Source organism: Felis catus, chromosome B1, assembly GCF_018350175.1.
Source record: "Felis catus isolate Fca126 chromosome B1, F.catus_Fca126_mat1.0, whole genome shotgun sequence".
In the NCBI taxonomy this organism is placed as follows: Eukaryota; Metazoa; Chordata; class Mammalia; order Carnivora; family Felidae; genus Felis; species Felis catus.
Window position 1 is genome coordinate 33,615,478 of NC_058371.1, and position 19,931 is coordinate 33,635,408.

Sequence of the window (19,931 nt, forward strand, 5' to 3'; positions counted from 1 at the left end):
TGAGAATGGCAACGTGGTCGTGTGGAGCTGGCCGGTATTTAGAATAGTGGATGCTGTCCTGGGAATGCTGATTTTTGGTTTGGTTTGTGTGGGATCTCCATCACTCCATTCCTGGCAGAACTGACGTGAACATATACGGGAGATTCCTTCGCACAGTAGTATTTAAATACTATTGCAACAAGTATGAATTCTGATTTACTTTTGAGTGTTTTTTAAAGGCACTTGTCCGACTTTAAACTGCAGAATCTATCGCCCACCCTCTGCCCCCTGGGATGTACAGCTGCTGATATGTCTGCTCGGGTTTCGCTTCTTATTTTTGTATTTTATTTTTTTTTAATTTTTTTTAATTTATTTATTTACTTTTGAGAGAGACAGAGCACTAGTGGGGTGGGTGGGGGAGGGGCAGAGAGAGAGAGGGAGACACAGAATCGGAAGCAGGCTCCAGGCTCCGAGCTGTCAGCACAGAGCCCGATGTGGCGATTGAACTCGTGAACCGCAAGATCGTGACCCGAGCTGAAGTCGGACGCTTAACCGGCTGAGCCACCCAGGCGCCCCTTAAGTTTTGTATTCTGTATTGTTTTTCTATGGGTCGCGCTGGGTCTGCATTGCTCAGGGTTAGGTGATTTGCGCACAGGTTTGCATCAAACTCAGCACGCTGGTAAAGCCCTGGCCCTCGGCCATTATCTGTGGGTGGATTGGGGAGCACAAAGTTCGCTCCCCTCTTGGATTTTCCTCTCTGTGGTGCTGTCTGGGAACTCACCTCCACCCAAGCCTTTCCCCAGTCGGCCATGGGTTTGCTGAGGGTTCCTCACACCTGCCATGCTGCTCTCATTCCCAGGTCCCCCCATCCCATTTCTGGCTGGTCGTCTCCTTGCCCTTCCTGGAACCACCAATTTCTGCCTAACACAGGGCATCTTTGTCCTGTCTGCTTCTTAGGTATAGGCCCTATTGCCAACACATCATCTGAACTCATTTGAGTTCTCACTTCCCAACCCAAACCAGCCCACTGTCATTAAAAAATGTAAATGTCAAATTAGATAAAAGGTCTGGGAAGGAGCAATGCACGCAATAGACCCTGAAGCTCAAGCTTTATTAGCTTCTGGATAAATCCACCTCTGTCCAGGGCAGAGGGTACAGGGACCCAGCTACCGAGAGTAACTCAGTACCCCAAAACACAACATCCCAGAGCTGTAATGAGCTCTGTCTTACTTTAGGCAAGTTCCAGCATCAGGAAGGTTCTCTATCTGTGTATGGGGTGGGAAAGGAAGCAGTTCACAGGCTGAGGAGGAAGACAGAGTTCCTTAGCCCGTAAGTCCTGCAGGTCTGTTCATTCACAATAGGAGTTCTGTCTGCAACTGTTGGTTCAAAGGAAAAGACTCAAACTGTCCAAGGTGATAAGAGCCATACATATTAGGGCTATGAAATCATACCTGGCTCCATAATCGGGGACAGGGACAGCACTCCTGCTGGTTCCCTCCAAGGGAACCATGAAATTGCTTCCTAATCTGCAGACAGCATTGGAAGAAGATCCCTAAGAAACACGGCACAGGGTGGCAGCATCTGAAAGAAGTGTAGGTCAAGTCTCTAGGGCCTCGGATAAGTAATAAGGACAAGCACGGAAAATACTCCCTAAAGTAAAAAGGAAGCTTACCCGGCAGAGGGCCACTGGGGTTATTTGAAGAATGGGGGAGCAGACTAGAAGTCCGGAGTGATTATCTAGGCATGAAACAGCCAAGCAGGAGGACTCAGGTGGTGCCAGGCATATTTATAATTTGAGAGAGAGAAGAAAAATTTGCAAAAAAAAAAAAAAGAAAAAGAAAAGAAAGAAAGAAAGAAAGAAAGAAAGAAAGAAAGAAAGATCACTGGAAACTAGTAGTTGGCTGAATGTGGAACCCAAGGCAGAGATGATGGTGAGTCTTTTGGAAGAAATACGAGAGCAAGAAGAAACATAGTGAATCAAGAAGGCGAGATATATATATTGTTCGGCAACATATGTATTGTTCAAGCAAGTACAAGTATGTGACTGTCCCTTCGTTTTGGACATCAGAAGATTATTGTTTGCTTTAAGGAGTATAGATGACACACAATTTCTTTTTTTCACAAGTTTGCCTAAAACATTTGTCTTTTAAAAATTTTTTCAGGTTCCTATTTAAATTCTAGTCTGTTAATATGTAGTGTAATATTGGTTTCAGGAATAGCATTCAGTGAATTATCACTAATGTACAACACCCAGCGTTCCTCACAACAAGTGCCCTCCTAAATGCCCATCATCCATCTAGCCCACCCACCTCCCATCCAGCAACCCTCAGTTTGTTCTATATCCTCAAGAGTCATAAAACAGTTAAATTAGCATCTTTTGCTTTCAGCGGGCAATCGTCAACACTCTTTCTCAAATGAGTGGTTTTAATCAGAAAAACAAACGCTTATGAATTCTTGCTTAGGTGTGAAATGCTGAGTCCCTGCTGTCCTTTGCTGATCTCACTGTGTCCTCACATAAGCCAGTCAACTAAAGCAAGAAGAATCTCACCAAGAACAACCAGCTCTCTTCCTTGCTTTATTTATTTATTTATTGAATCATAAAATTCTCATTTAGCACTTGAAAACTTCACTTTAGTATACAAAGAAACAATTGATATAGCTTTAACCGTTAACAAAAAGAAAATAATACCAGAGAAAGTGCTGAGAAACATGGGCCTAAGAAATATCTGACATCATTCCTTGGACAGCCCCACACACCAGAATCAGGGAAGGCTAGAGACGGAAGAGAAATTGCACAGTAATTGCACAAATCTGTGCACTACAAAGACCTCACAAGCACTTAAGGGGAGCCGTATTTCTTCTCTGCTGGAGTTAATTTTCTGAAATTCTTATAACCCCTCTGATTTCTCTGTCAGGTTTAGAAGGAATTCTAAAAATTTAGGAATTTAAGATGAGATTCTAGGAATTTAACCAGAAGCATCTCATGTCCTCCTTTGCTGCCACAATTTTAAGATTTATTCTGTAGCGAAGAGGACTATTCTCCTGCCTCCTTCACTGACAAGACATGAGCCAGACAGCCCTCTACCTTTTAATTATTTAGTGGAATCAGATGACTTCCTGCACTGAATTCCTTGGCATTTCTGCAGGAGAGAACTTCATTTAAACCAGAATTAGTGGCAATCGTGTCATATTCCAATTAAGGTTCAGTCGTTTTATGATTCCAAAGAAATAAACTTTTATAAGAAGTGTTTTGCTTCTTAGACTCGGGGCTGTAATTTAATATCCTCAAGGTTAAGAGTCTTTTTTAAAGTAACCAGATTGACATTCTTTAGGAAAATATGAGAGCAAGGAGACTATTTTGTATTAGTCTATTGTATTAGTATTGTATCAGTTTTGTTATTGTATTATATTGTATTAGTCATTGGAAAAACGCCAAGAATCTTTTTGTAGCATATGTCTACACTACAGGCTGTAAATTCTACAGGTAAAGATTACAGAAAGAAGTTGCTTCTCATCAACATTTTCTGTCTTGATAAGAACTTTTGAAAAACTACCAGAAATTTGTGTAGCAAGTATCGAGAGGGTTATGAAGATCTTTCATCCAGAATCCTCAGCCTAGTCTTGCACAGCCATTTTGGATATCCAGTTTCAAGCTCTAAATAGAAACAGACGGGTAAAAAGAAGTTATTTTCTCTAAAGTCTACGGCACATTATATTTCAGTTACTCATTGTTATCTGCTAATTACAGTAACTTTCCGGGATTCTGTTGTACTATGCTTGTTCACATTTTTTCCAGATCTCCTTAGCCATAAGCAGTCATTATAAAATGAACAAGCCTATCACAAAAGAGAGAAAATCATTTTGTTTTTCATTACAGGATGCCAAACAGTTTGTTTGCATTAAGGAGCATCTCTCTCCATTCATCAGTATGAGACATGTCCATCATTAAGGAGTGGAAGGACCATTAGATATGTCCTTCCTTCCCCTTTCCAACACAGAAAGTGTGTTGGGCAAGATTTCTTGTGAAGAATGTTTTTACGGGGGAGGCACCTGGGTGGCTCAGTCAGTTGAGTGCTGACTCTGGATTTGGCTCAGGTCTTGATCCCAGGATTGGGATTGAGCCCCATGTAGGGCTCTGCACTGAGTGTGGAGCCAGTTTAAGGTTCTCCCTCCCTCCCCGCTCCCCTATGTCTCTCTGAAGTGAAAAAAAAGATGAAAAAAGAATATTTTGTGGGGGAAACTTCTGATTAACCCAGTACATTGTAGAAACTCAATAGAAATCAATGAATGGATGAATGAAGGAATGAAAACAGAAACTCTGAAATGTAGCCACAGTGCTCATTTTGTCTCATTTTGACAAAAATCACAACTTTTTGATAAATTTTCTAATATAGCCATTGCACTTAAAAAGTGAAATCATCCCTCAGATAGAGTCAGTTATTGATTTAGTAGGTGAAACTTTGATAAAGCAAACATGAAATAACTTTCCATTAAGAATGGTACTTTCTCTGTAATTACCAGTGCTATTTGGTCCTTAAAATTCTTCATGAGAGGGGTGTTTGGGTGACTCGGTTGAGCATCCCCACTTTGGCTCGGGTCACGATCTCACAGTTTGTGAGTTCGAGCCCCACGTTGGGTTCTGTGCTGATGGCTCAGAGCCTGGAGCCTGCTTCGGATTCTGTGTCTCCCCTCTCTCTTTCTCTCTCTGCCCCTCCCACGTTCACACTCCATCTCTCTCAAAAATAATTAAACATTTGAAAAAAATTCTTCATGAGAAACCATAAGTGTGTATACTCTGGGCAAGAAAAGTCTAAGAAAGAAGTTTTGTTTCTGTTATGTCTAAAAATGCCCAAGACTCTGAGACTGTTAAATCCTAGCTTGCTCCCATAGTCAGGTTTGAAACTCTCAGACTGAAACATACTCTGTTAAATTGTCTCTTAGAAATTTTAGCACACGGGAGAACACAATTCCAACCATCTTATTCTTCTGGTAAGGACAGAGGGTGTCCCCTCTCCATCAATAGTGGGTGGGGGTACCATCTGTCACAGGAACCTACCTCTTTGGCACTTTGACTGGGATCTGCGATTCCTCTTGGGTCTTTATTTGCAGATTTCTGGAATACACAAATTGTGCTGTGTCAGGTACTGTACCAGATGTCACACGTAGACACACATACACACAAGCACATCACATGCAGACGGTCTCTTCTTGATCCGTGAACAATCTAAGAAAGTTTGTACATTGCTATGGGAGACGATGGGGAGATAGTCCTGATTAGTGAAGCCTTATCCAAAGCCATTTTTTTTCCTTGTAAACTTTGTGGTGGATCTCTCCAACCCTGTATTTGGTAAGAGATTTCCAAACATTTTTCAAGCGCTGGAGTTTCCATTGCGAAAACATCCCTGTTGAAACCCCAGTAAAAACAATTTGTCAAAATGGACGGTACTGGTTGAGTGGGGTATGGGAAGAAATGATCATTCAGCCCCATCCCAACTGGGTGGCACGCTCCGAGATCCTTTTGTGGGAGAGGAGGATTCTGGGGAACCATAGACTGAAAGCTATCTTAATCACACCCTTTTAGCTACTAATATAGACAGCATAATGAGAATTGTTCATTTGAAAAATAGACAGTTGAAAATCTTGGTGCTTTCAGAACTTTGTTATATTATTTGACTATTTCAAGGAACCAGCAAATAGTTAAGTGACACCGAAATTATTACTGAAATGGCCACAGACTAGCACAACCCAACAGAAAGGGGGTAAGTGACCATACCAGTGTGATGTAGTGCGGACTTGAAAAACTGGTTGGAAGTCTCTCCAAGGACTCTGCAGTTCTTTGCTAGGAAAAAGAGATACTATTATCCTTGCAATTAAGTGTTCTGGCAAGTATGACCCTTTTCTAAGCCTGCACCATAAATTTTCTAGCTATCTCTAGAAAACACCTAGTAAATGTACAAATATCAAAACACATGGGGAAAATTTCTTCCCTAAGTTATTCTCTTATACTGAAAAAGTCTGAGAACTCACAAAACAAATTTATATTGGAGAAGAGTGGGAGTTTCTTTATGTATTATAGTAAGAATTGACCAAGGCAGATCTTTTAGCATCCGAATGTAAAGTCAATTTCTGAATGCTTGAAATTCCATAACCAGCTATATTCTTGTTTGTATATGAAAACACAATAGGTTCTTGTGCACAGATTCATATCTTAAAATCTTAAAGAGGTTAGAGTGGGAGAGAGCCAAAGCATAAGAGACTCTTAAAAACTGAGAACAAACTGAGGGTTGATGGGGGGTGGGAGGGAGGGGAGGGGGGGTGACGGGCATTGAGGAGGGCACCTTTTGGGATGAGCACTGGGTGTTGTATGGAAACCAATTTGACAATAAATTTCATATACTGAAAAAAAATCTTACTAAATTCACTTTTTTTACTATAGGATTTATTTATTTGTTTTGAGAGAGAGAGAGAGAGAGAGAGAGAGAGAGAGAGCACTAGTGGGGGAGGGGCAGAGACAGATGGAGAGAGAGAATCCCAAGCAGGCTCCATGCTGCCAGCACAGAGCACAATGTGGGGCTCTATCTCACAACCTGTGAGATCATGACCTAAGCTGAAATCAAGAGTCAGGTGCTTAACCAACTGAGCCACCCAGGAACCCCTAGTATAGGATTTTTTATAGATGATTGTGTCTTCAGCAAATCAAAAGGGTTTACTCTTTTTCTTTCTAATTTTTTTTTTTTTGCCTTATTGTAATGGCTATAGTCTCAAGTAAAATGTTCAATAGAAGTGGTGGGAGTGGACATCATTACTTTATTCCTGTTGTTATAGAAAAGGTATTCAGGTTTTTTAACCATAAATATATCAGCTATAGGTTTTTTGGTAGACACTTTCACCAGGTTCAGAAAGTTCCCTTATGTTCCTAATTTACTGAGTTTTATCAGGAACATAGATTACATCTTTTCCAAATGCTTTTCCCACATCTATTGAGATGGTCATATAATTTTACTTTTTGCCAAATGATACCGTGGATTAGCTTGATTGGTTTGTTAATGTTAAATTTTCCTTACGTTCCTAGGATAACCCTCATTTGGTCACAACACCATATCCTTTTTATGCATTGTGAAATTCAATTTGCTAAAATTCAGTACTTACGCACTTATATTTATTAGAAATATTGGCAAACAGTTTTCTGTGTTATAATGCTTTTCTCTAGAAGGATAACAGAAAAATACTGCCCTTGTTAAAAGAGTTGGGAAGTATCCATTCTCTCCCATTTTTTGGAAGAGTTTATGTAGAATTGGTAATATTTCATCATTATATGTTCGGTAAAATTCGCCCATTATTATTATTATTATTATTATTATTTGTAGAAAGTTTTTTGCTACAAATTCAATTTCTCTGTTAAATATGGAGATATTTCGGTAATCTATTTCTTCATGAGTAAGCTTTGGTGATTTGAAACTTTCAAAAAGTTTACTATTGAATTACACTGTCAAATACATATATGTTAAAATAATAATTTTTCAAATTAATCTCCATATTCAAAATATTGTCAATTTAATAAGGGACATTACTCTCCTGGGATGTCACCTTTATGATTCCAGATAGTCATTTTGACTCTCGTACTTTTTTCTGGAAGTTTATAAGATTTATTAATTTCTGGAAAACAGCTTTTGCTTTTATTGTCTGCCTACAGGATTTTGTTTTGTTTTGTTTTTAGTTTCATTGGTGACCAATATGTATTGTTTTCCTGCCCTCTATTTGCATGGAGTTTTATTTGCTTTTCTTTTTTTAGTTTCCTAAAATGAAAGCTGATGTCATTGATCTGATACCTTTCTTCTTTTCTAGCATAAGTATTTAGTGCTATAAACTCTCCTTTACTGGTTTCACTACTTCCCACAAATTTTGGTAGGTATTGTTTCATTTTCCTTTAAAGTATTTTCCATTTTCCCTATTGATTTTTTATTTGGCCCAGGTGTTCTTTAGAATTTATTATCTAATTTTCATTTGGAGATTTTTTTCCGATAGTTTTCTGTTACTGATTTTTAAAAAAAAATTTTTTTTAACGTTTTATTTATTTTTGAGACAGGGAGAGACAGAGCATGAACAGGGGAGGGTCAGAGAGAGGGAGACACGGAATCTGAAACAGGCTCCAGGCTCTGAGCTGTCAACACAGAGCCCGACGCGGGGCTCGAACTCACGGACCGTGAGATCATGACCTGAGCCAAAGTCGGCCACCTAACCCACTGAGCCACCCAGGCGCCCCTGTTACTGATTTTTAATAAAGTTTTGTTTTGGTAACATTGTGTATGACTCCCATTCTTTTAAATTTACTGACTTGTTTTATGCCCCAAAATATAGTTTACATTTGTAAATTTTTCTGATAGTGCACAAATCAATATTTTATTTAACTCATAGATTCTGCTGTGAAATAGTGTCTTGCTTTGCTTATGTCCTGCCATTTTTTCCTTCCCCACATGTAGACCAAAGGCTTCATTGGTGTGGAATCACGTTAAACTGTTCTTTAGCACCTCCCATGTCACTTAGCTTAGGGCTAGTTCTACTTCAAATACACATGCAACTACTTTTGAAATCAGTCAGCTGTTGCAAGTGACATTGGCTTACGTGGAGGGGATGAATGTCGGGAAAGATGGGCTCAGTCCTTGTCTGCTGCTCATCACCAAAGTATCCTTTATTCTCCACTCCCAGTGTCTCTCTCGGTGGGCTGTCAAGAGGAAGTTGAATATTGACATAAGCTACGGGGTATGCTTGTGGTTAATATTTAATCATCTAGGAGATTTCTAAACGATTGATACTCAGGTTGCACCCTATAACAATTTAATCAGAGGGAGAAACTGAAATTAGTATTCTTGTAAAAAATCTCTAGGATTCCAATGTGTAGCAAACTTTGGGAACCATCGGGATAAGCGTTTGGAGATGAGAACATAAATATGTAAAATCTTGATTTACTGTTACTCTTACTTCATCTTCAGTAAGAGGCTTAGACTTCTCCCCCAGGGAATATCGTCTACAGTGACAGAGCTTATATATCGTTAGGAGTGGTCCCATTTCACTAGACAGAAAATACATACCTCTGGATTTGCTTCAGCTTAATACATTTTTGGTAACGAATTAATAATGCGACAACCCCTACACCAATAATCACCAGGACAAGCACAACAACCAGGATGGATATATCTGCAACATTAAAAAACATAAGCTTTAGCCAGGATAACCTTAGGACAATGGAGTATTAACTGAGCTATTACAATCCAGCTTCTCCCTTACTTAAAGGACTTTAATGTCCCCTTCCTCCATTTTCTTAAAATATAAAGTAAAAGACCAAAACATTATACAAATTATCATGTGTATTAACAACTGACACTCAACCTGAGAGTCCGTTATGTTTAAGAACAACAATCAGCAGGAAATGTGTTGACTGTTAGTTGTTAATTTACTATAAAAGGTCTTGTTGTGTTACAGTTTCTTAGAAGATCCTATCCAAATATAACTAGAAGAAGATATATTAATTGAAACAGCAATTGTAGTATATTCAAATTTAGGTGTTTAAATATGCAAAATAGTAAAAAGACCACACAAATCCACACGGAAACACAACATATATGTATTAGACTTGGGAAATAAGGAAAACAAGCTTTCTCATTGTCTAGGCTTTTGATATTATATTCTAGAATGCTCACTGGTAGCATTTAAGTTTTCTCCCCAGTCCACATGTTCCTGTTCTTCCTCACACTGGCACTGAAGTTCAGGGCCATCCACCTGGAAGAATAGTTAATCATATAATTTTATCAGGTTATATGTGTGTTTTGTACCTTGCTTAGCTTGGGCTGTTTCAACATCACACACACACACACACACACACACACACGCACGCACGCACACACACGCACACACACTTTTACTGATTAATTAACTAAACTGCATATCAAAATCAACATTGGAAACAAATAAATAAATGAAATTACAAGAAGCAGCAACTTTTGAAGGTGGCCTTTGGACAAGAGAATGATTCTAACAAATTTAAAACCAGATGAATTAGATGGCTTTACTTATCTTTCTAGAAGACATGAATGTTATTAAAAGAACAGCCCTGTTAGAGTTAGACATCATAGCCACACAGCTGGCTCTAACTAGCCTTAGTAATAACAAGCTAACGTTAATATGAGAAAAAAGAGTGGTGCAATGTTTTCTTCATCAAAGACCATCGTGTAATGATTAAGGATATGCACTCTTTCTGCACTTATATTTCAGCTTTTCCTTCAGCATAACATCATGTGACTTATTCTCCACCTGTAATATTGGGCATAAGAATAGTACTCGCTTTTGAGGCTGTTGTGAAGTGTTTAAAATGTAATATATGTAAAGTACTTGGAAGGGTACCTGATACACATACAACTTATATATAAGTGTTACTGATTAATTGCACTAAGGAAAAATGTTACCCACAAATGCAAACTGCTAGGTACTGGTGGTATCAAGTAGTGTTGAGTAATTATATATATATATATATATATATATATACACACATATATATGCATTTACATATACATATATACGTATATGTATATGTATATGTATGTATATGTATATATATATATATACATATACATATACATATACATATATATAATTTTTGTTATTTGGTCAAAAGCTTTCAATTAATGTTGACATTGTTATAATTTTACTATAAGTGACATTATGATAGATCCTTTAGGTTTCAACTTCATACGTACATAAGTTACTAGGTTTCTAGATTACCAGTCCAATGATAAACTATATACTTATAATATTGACAATATCTATAAGTAATACCTGGTTTGGATCTTTAGATCAATTTTATGGATGATACATGAAAACATGGATCCCAAATGTGTATTTTATTTAAAAATCAACACTCATACACACACACACGCACACACACACACACTCAGGAATGAAGTTCTATGTAAGCAAATGACTGGCAAGACATTAAAAAGGAGCCAAATCTTACAGCATTTTCACTGCACAGAGACAAGCAGTTGGTTGAATTGTAGACCTTTTCGAGTTTCACACATTCACCATTGCTGCACACCTGGAAATAAAGTTACCAGTATGAATTAATGACTTGCTCTTAGAATTTACATGATTTTTTTCTATTATAAAAAAAAACACATGTAGAATCTTCTGTAGAAGAAATCCTCCATAAATGTTTGATGAGATATTTGAAGTTAATGCAGCATACAATCAAACACTGTTATCTACAAACTCATCATTAAAATACCTGTATCCTTACTAATTCTTCAAATGTTAACCTATCAAAGATTCTACAGTTGTAAGTGCAACAATTTATGTTATTATTTCTATCAAGTTTTCTTTTTCTGTTTTTTTAAAGTGTATTTGTTCTTTTTATTTATTTTGAGAGAGAGAGGCAGAGAGAGAGGGAGAGAGAAAGAATCCCAAGCAGGCCGCATGCTCAGCGCGCACCTGGACCTGGGGCTTGATTCCACGTCGGCAAGATCATGACCTGAGCCAAAATCAAGAGTCAGATGTTGAACCGAGTGAGCCACGCAGGCATCCCGCAAGTTTTCTTTTGATTCAATAAGATCCATGCTTGCTATACCACCGTTGTCAACTGTGCATTTGGTTATTTTTAATATCAATTAATCTTCTTATTTATGCTTATTAACTTTGTTTTCCATTTTGCTTCTTATTTTTTTGTACATGTTATAATGAAATTATTGTTGTTTTTGTTGCTTATAATTATTGCCTGGCTTATCTTAGCCCATTTTTTTTTTTTATAATTTTTTTTTTCAACATTTATTTATTTTTGGGACAGAGAGAGACAGAGCATGAATGGGGGAGGGGCAGAGAGAGAGGGAGACACAGAATCGGAGACAGGCTCCAGGCTCTGAGCCATCAGCCCAGAGCCTGACGCGGGGCTCGAACTCACGGACCGCGAGATCGTGACCTGGCTGAAGTCGGACGCTTAACCGACTGCGCCACCCAGGCGCCCCTATCTTAGCCCATTTTTAAAATTTTTTCTTTTTGAAAAATTTTGTTACATTTATTTATTTTTGAGAGACAGAGAGAGACAGAGCACAAGTGAGGGAGGGGCAGAGAGAGAGGGAGACCCAGAATCCGAAGCAGGCTCCAGGCTCTGAGCCGTCAGCACAGAGCCCGAGGCGGAGCTTGAACTCACGAACTCTGAGATCATGACCTGAGCTGAAGTCGGACGCTCAGCTGACTGAGCCACCCAGGCGCCCTGCCCAATTTTTAAGTTTTTAACTGTTATTTTTATATTTACCTATTTGTTTTATCTTTATGTTTTTAAAGCTTATTTATTTATTTTGAGAGACAGAGAGAGTATGTGAGCGGGGGGGGGGGTGGGGGTGGGGGTGGGGGGCGGGCAGAGAGAGAGAGAGAGAGAGAGAGAGAGAGAATCCCAAGTAGGCTCCACACCGTCAGTGCAGAGCGGATTCGGGGCTCAATCCCACAAACCATGAAATCATGACCTGAGCCAAAATCAAGAGTCAGATGCTTAACTGACTGAGCCACCTAGTCGCTCCGATTTTTGCCCATTTCTTTTAAAAAAACGTGTATCAGGAAATGTTTTTTCCAACTCTATTGAGGTATAACTGGCAAATAAAAATTGTATATATTTCAAGTGCATATTTTAATGATTTTATATACAATGTATACATTGTATACAATGTATATACATTATATACAATATATACATTATATACATTATATACATTATACATTATATTATATATTATATACATTATATACAATGTATTATACAATACATATTATATGTATTATACATATAATACAATGTATTATATACATTATATACAATGTATACAATGTATACATTGTGAAATGATTACCAAAAACAATGAACACATCCATCCCCTCAAATAGTTACTTTTTTTTGTGTGTTGAGAACACTTAAAATTTTACCCTCTTAGAAAATTTTAAGTAAGTTACAGTATCATTAACTATAGCCACCTTCTACATTAAACCTTCAGAATTTACTGATAACAGAAAATTCGTATGCTTTGACCAACATCTCCCCATTTTCCCCACCTGGCAACCATCATTCTACTCTCTGCTTTTGTGACTTTGACTTCTTTAGCTTCCACATGTAAGTGAAATCATACAGAATTTGTGTCTCTGTGTCAGGCTTTATCTTGCTTAGCATACATGAAAAGTCTTCCAAGTTTATCCAGGTGGCTGAAACTGACAGAATTTCCCTCTTTTTAAAAGCTAAATAATATTCCATTATATATATTCCATAATTATGTCATATATATTATTGTGATATTTTATATGCATATCACATTTTCACTATCCATTTTCCTGTTAAAGGACATTTAAATTGTTTCCATATCTTGGCTACTGTAAATAATGGTGCAATGAAACTAGGAGTGCAGATATCTCTTCAAGATCCTGATTTTAGTTTCTTCGGTTATGTGCCCAAAGTGAAGGTGCTGGATCATAGCATAGTTCTATTTTTAATTTTTGGAGGAACCACTATACTGTTTTTATAATGTCTGTACCAGTCTACATTCCCACCAATAGTGCACAAGGGTTTCCTTTTTTCCACAGCCTCACCAACATTTTTTATTTGTTGTCTTTTTGATAATAGCCATCCAAACAGGTGTGGGGTGACATCTCTTAGTGGCTTTGATTCACTTTTCCTTGAAGATTAATGATGTTGAAGTCTTTTTCATTTCCTTGTTGGTCATTTGCATATCTTCTTTGGAAAAAAAAATGTCCATTTAGGTCCTTTGCCTTTTTTTTTTTTAATTGGACTGTTGGGGTTTTTTGCTCTTCAGCTGTATGAATTAGTTAAAACTTTTGTATATTAACTCTTTATCAGGTACATGGTTTGGAGATCTTTTCTTCCATTCCATTGGTTGCCTTTTCATTTTCTTGATTGTGTCCTTTGCTGAAGAAATGTTTTACTTTGATATAGCCCCCCTTATTTATTTTTGCTTTTTTGTCTGTGTCACATACAAAACAAAAAAAAATCGCAAAGACCAATGACAAGGAGATTTTCTCCTATGTTTTCTTCTAGGTGCTTTACTGTTTCATACCTTAAATGATCTTGAGTTCATTTTGGTTCATGGTGTAAGTTAAGCATCCGGTTTCATTCTTTTGCATGTGTAGTATTCCCAGAACCGTTTATTCAAAAGACTATCCTTTCCCCATTGTGTATTGTTGGTGCTTTGTCAATGATTAGTTGACCATATACGCATAAATTTATTTCTGGTATCTCTATTCAATTCCATTGGTCTATATGTGCATGTTTTAAATGTCTGTTCCATGCTGTTCCATGCTGTATAGCTTTGTAATATTGTTTGATATAAGGAAGTGTGATGCCTCTAGCTTTGTTCTTTTTTGCTCAAGATTGCTTTGGTGATTCAAGATCTTTTGTCGTTCCTACATATTTTTGGATCGTCTTTAATAATTTTCAGTTTATGGACTTTTCACCTCTTGGTTAAATTTACTCCTAAGCATTTTTATTGTTTTTGATGCTATTATAAATGGGGTTGTTGTTTTTTTTAATTTCTTTTACAGATAGGTTTTTTTTTTCTTTAGTGTATAGAAATGCGGCTAATTTTTCTATGTTGTTCTTTATCATGCAACTTTACTGAATTCACTTATAAGTTATAATAGTTGCTTGATGGAGCCTTCAGGGTTTTCTCTCTTTTTTAAGTTTATTTATTTATTTTGAGAGAGACAGAAACAGTGCAAGTGGGGGAAGGGCAGAGAGTTTAGAGAGAGAGGATCCCAAGCAGGCTCTGGACTGCCAGCACAGAGCCCAATGTGGGGCTTGAACTCATGAAGCTGAGATTGTGACCTGAGCTGAAACCAAGAGTTGGACACTTCACCGACCGAGCCACCCAGGTATCCCTGGGGTTTTCTATATATAAGATCATATCACCTGCAAACAGAAAATTTAACTTCTTCCTTTCTGAATTGAATGCCTGCTGTTTTTTTCTTGCCTAATTGCTTTGGCTGGTAATTCCAGTACTATGCTCACCAGAAGTGGGGAGAGTGGGTACACTTTTCTTGTTCCTGATCTTAAAGGAAAATCTTTCAACTTTTCACCATTGCATATGATATTAGTTGTGGGTTTACCACATAGGGCCTTTATAATATTGGGGTGCATTCCTTCTATACAGAATTTGTTGAGAGTTTTTAGCATGAAAAGATTCTATATTTTGCCAAATACTTTTTCTGCATCTATTCAGATGGTCATATGATTTTTGTATTTCATTCTCTTAATGCGGTGTATCATTGATTACTTTGTGTAAGTATACTCATCCTTGCATCTCATGAATGAATCTCACTTGATTATGGTGTATAATCCTTTTAATGTGCTGCTGAATTCAGTTTACTAACATTTTTGCTAGGATTTTTGCATCTATGTTCATCAACCATATTAGCCCATAATTTTCTTTTCTTATAGTTTCCTCCTCTGGATTTGATAGAGCATAATGCTGGCCACATAAAGTGAGTTTGGAAGTGTCTCCTCCTGTTTGATTTTTTGAGATGATGAGAAGGAATGGCATTCATTCTTTAAATATTTGATAGAATTCACATGTGAAACCATCTGATCCAGGACTTTTCTTTGTTAGGAGATTATTAATTATTGATTTGATCTCTCTTGGTTTATTCAGATGTTCTCTTTCTTCATCATTTAATTTTGGTACGTTGTATGTTTTTCAGAATTTATCCATTTCTTTTAAATATTCAACTTGTAGAATTATCCATAGTATTTTTTATGATACTTTCTATTTCTGTGATATCAGCTGTGAGGTCTCCTCTGTCATTTATAATTTCATTATTTGAATCCTCTTCCTTTTGTTTCTTGGTCAGCCTATTTAAAGGTTTGTCAATTTTGTATATCTCTTAAAAAAACAAAACAATTTTGGGGGTGCCTGAGTGGCTCAGTCGGTTGAGCGACCGACTTCGGCTCGGGTCATGATCTCACGGTTTGTGAGTTCAAGCCCCGCGTCGGGCTCTGTGCTGACAGCTCAGAGCCTGGAGCCTGCTTCTGATTCTGTGTCTCCCTCTCTCTCTGCCCCTCCCCCACTCATGCTGTCTCTCTCTGTCTCAGAAATAAATAAACATTAAAAAAAGCAATTTTGTTGGTATTTTTGGATGACTTTTCTTATCTGGAGTGAATAAGAAATTATTTGATATTTTCTTTAACGTGGTGCCTCATATACTCTACCATTGAAAGTCCTTGAACTTTCTAGCATGTGGTTGGTACACATACCTAAAATTTCACAAATACACATTCCTCACCATTTTGATATTTAGTTATTATAATGGGAAACTGTAGTAGTTAAGAATATGGATTTGCAATATAGGGCTCCATTAAATTATTAAAATTCTAGTTCCCTTTTTTACATTATGAATTTTGTTTTTCAATTCATTTCTCTATCACATGATATGAATGACAATGTAATGTTTGGGGGTGGTGGTATGGGAGGAAAGGAGGTGTATTACAGAAAGAAGCCATACTATTTCAAAATAACTGATTTTTTTGAAAGTATTATGTTTTCCATATATTCCTGTGTTTATAAACCTTGATGAGTTGGCTATTATTTTTAGTGTCCATTCTCAACTTTTCATCTTGGAATAATACACCCTTTCTAATCTGGCCTTATTCTAGCTGCTCAATTTCATTTTCTGATATTTCACCCAAAGCTCCTGTCACACCAAAATTTCCCAGTTATCTGACTATGCCATACACACTGTATCTTTGCCTATTATGTTAGTATTTCTTTCTAAAAAGTCTCTTCTCGGGGCACCTGGGTGGCTCAGTTGGTTAAGCACCTGACTTGGGCTCAGGTCATGATCTCAACGTTCATGAGTTCCAACCCTGCGTCAGATTCTGGAGTTCTGAGCCTGGAGCCTGCTTCGGATTCTGTGTCTCCCTCTCTTTCTGCTCTTCCCCCGCTTTCTCTCTCTCTCTCTCTCTCTCTCTCTCTCTCTCTCTGTCTCAAAAATAAATAAACATTAAAACATTTTTTAAAGTCTTTTCTCATTTTGTCTGCATTGAAAAATATTCATTACCTCAAAGCTGAAACGTCACTCGTTTAATGGCATCATAAGATGCCTTTTGTGTTTTACGAGTAAAGTCCATCACTTCTTCCTTTGGGCTTGAATGTATATTGGTCAAAACACTATGAAAGCACTTGTGTTTGATTTTAATATTTAATGCAGTCTATGAAGTTCTCAAGTACACTCATCTTTAAATCATTTGTGTACAGCATGGTCACTGGCACCACAGTATGGTGATAATAATGGCCAATAAATGTGGCTGAATGAATAACATAATTGAAGAACCTATAGCTACTTCATAGTCAAACTAATTTTAAAAATTATGCCTATAACTTCACTAGATGTCTACTGTAAGATACTCATTAAGCACACTTATAACATTTACACATCATTTTGTCTAACAGAGATTAGGCGAAATGAATATTTATTATCGTGTTATTACTACTTTGCTCCATAAAAAATAAAAACGTTGCCCATTTGTTTCTGCTTTCTCATATATAGGCCCTCAGGAACCAATTACAAAAAGTAATGTTTCCTAGTGACTGAAACAAGAAGTCTTAATAGGACAAAAGGCTTTCGTCTTACCATTTTATCTCCACATTTTGTTCCAGAAGCAACCAGGCCCAAATCTTTAGAATTGCGGTATGAACTAAAAGTTTTGCACTCAGTAGTGACATTGACATTCTTCTTTGAAACCTTCTTAAGGTGATAGATCTTTTCTTCTTCAGGTAGAGACGAGTGCTTCCCTCTGCTGCAGTGTATCTTCCCACATTTGACATCTCTGAAGGAAAGGGAGAATAGTCTCAGACTTGGGACCAGGAAATAAGGATTTCATAGAGACGAGACCAGCAGTGAAGCAGTTTGGTCACTTTTCTGTAGACCCAGGCTTATCAGTGGGCTGCCGAAGCACTGAGAGAGGCAGGAGGAGAGGTTGGACAGTCACAGTCCTGACTCTGGGAACTGTGATGTAGAACGATCGTATTTCTTTAGATCTCTGTGATTGTCACAAATCAACATTAGCTCACGTTTCCAGAAGAATATTTCCTATTAGTCATTGGAGTTAGCATAATGTTAATCAAGACATTCGAATCTCTTTCTGGCACAGAGCACCCAGTTAATTCTCACAACAAACCTATGACTTTGCTATTATTATAACACCCATTTGACAGATTGGGCAACAATTGGAAGGAAGAGGAGGTTAAGGGATCGCCCAGTTTCACCTAGTATATTTAGGAGCAAAGTCAAACTCGACCTAAGTCTTTTATCGTTTGTTTTCAGTCCATATCCCTCTGTGGCACATAAAAAAAAAAAAAAAGCCTTTCTGAGCGTAACAAGTCTGGAAGAATGACACAGCTCATGGTTGTTAAAATCAGATCGTTCACTTCTCCCCTTCCTTCCCGTTTCAAGTTCTACGTTTCTTTCTGGGTATGGCTTCACTCGCTTCCTTCTTTCTACTTCTTTCCACCCCTTCCCACTTTACTTTCCTCCTCCTCCTCCTGTTGGCTCTTTCCTATTTTTTGCAGCTTCTCTTCTTCCCTTTCTTTCCTGGGAATTTTAACTCTTGCCCATCTTTCTTCCTTATATTCCACGACCTTCAGCTCATAACTACAGTACCTAAATGCCAGTGCCACTCCCAGGGTTGTGTCCTTGCTGCCTCACTCCCTCTCTTCCCAATCTCAATCAAAAGAGGGTAGCAGCTGTCAGAACAAGAGCTGTTCTGGTTCTGATTTCACAAAAACGCTCTTAGAAAGCACTTGCTTTTCTTCACGTGGTACTTACTTCTCTTCGCAGGGAATTAATCCGTTTTCCTTATTTTTGCAGTATCCAAATCTATTTCCCCTTTTATTCATCTCATAGCAGAGATCAGAACTGTCTTTCACCTCTAGGATCCAAAGTAGTATGATTAAAGTAACGCAATAAAAACATGAATGTTATACATCACAAAATACCTTATTTTTCTAATCTAATTGAAATTTCAGTATCACGGGGCAGGGAGGCAGAATGGGATAAATAAATCACTTTAAAACTATCCTATTGCATCAGGAAGATATTTTACGGCAGAGTGGGGATATAAAAAAAAGTAACAAACATACCTTAACCCACATACCGAGGCAGTTAATTAACATTAATGGCAATATCAACTAATATTAAGGGTAATATCCAGAGAGATTCTACGTGATATCTGGGAAGAATGCTACAAACGGCGTTATCTTCAATCTTGCCCATCAATTTTTATAGGATAATAATAGAAATAATGGCTATTATCGTTATCAGCCATTTGCGGTAATCGTCTCTCACCATTATCAAAGAGTTCAGAGCACTGATCATCCCGGGTGGGGCATTTCCCCATGAAGCAGTAACCTTTTGCATTCTTGCAAGGAACGCCATTTACTTGGAATTTGTCCATAGGGCATGCAGAAGAGTGGCCTGTGCACACTTCAGGAAAATCACATTCATCTTTTGCTGGCCTGCACATGGACCCTGATTTTTTCATCTGTTGAAGAAAAACAAAAAACACTAAATCTTGGGCACATTCAGGTAGCTTAAGGTTAAGTCAGCAGGGGAGGGTTGACCCATTTAATTTATTGTAAAAAAAAAAAAGTTTGAAGGTTGGATCGTGACTTTCTTCTCCATTCCACTGAGAATTGTTATCATTAGTAAATGCCTTGGTGCTTATGTAATTGCAGGAGTGACAGGATGGTTAGAACAGCATTGGGCAGAACCAGAAAGGACATAAAATGGAGAGGTGAGCAAATGCTCTGCTCATCCTGCTCTAGTACATTCCGTCCCCAGCACACACACAACCAGGACCCCCTCCTGCCTGTATCTATAATGAGGCATCTCCACTCCCAAGAAATCAGATCTCT

At 37.8% G+C, this 19,931-nt stretch overlaps 1 protein-coding gene across 1 annotated transcript in view; it reads right to left on the reverse strand.

The window, feature by feature from the left end:
* Positions 1-615: 615 nt before the first annotated feature.
* ADAM7 (ADAM metallopeptidase domain 7) overlaps positions 616-19,931 on the reverse strand; it is a 67,219-nt gene continuing 47,903 nt past the window's right edge. The window contains exons 14-23 of the mRNA XM_045056716.1: positions 19,363-19,558; positions 18,844-18,946; positions 17,650-17,845; positions 10,988-11,068; positions 9,678-9,756; positions 9,069-9,174; positions 8,602-8,701; positions 5,753-5,818; positions 5,036-5,092; positions 616-684 (exon numbers count right to left, since the gene is read on the reverse strand). Of these exons, the coding sequence (XP_044912651.1) occupies positions 616-684; positions 5,036-5,092; positions 5,753-5,818; positions 8,602-8,701; positions 9,069-9,174; positions 9,678-9,756; positions 10,988-11,068; positions 17,650-17,845; positions 18,844-18,946; positions 19,363-19,558 (1,053 nt within the window). The remainder of the gene's footprint in view (positions 685-5,035; positions 5,093-5,752; positions 5,819-8,601; positions 8,702-9,068; positions 9,175-9,677; positions 9,757-10,987; positions 11,069-17,649; positions 17,846-18,843; positions 18,947-19,362; positions 19,559-19,931) is intronic.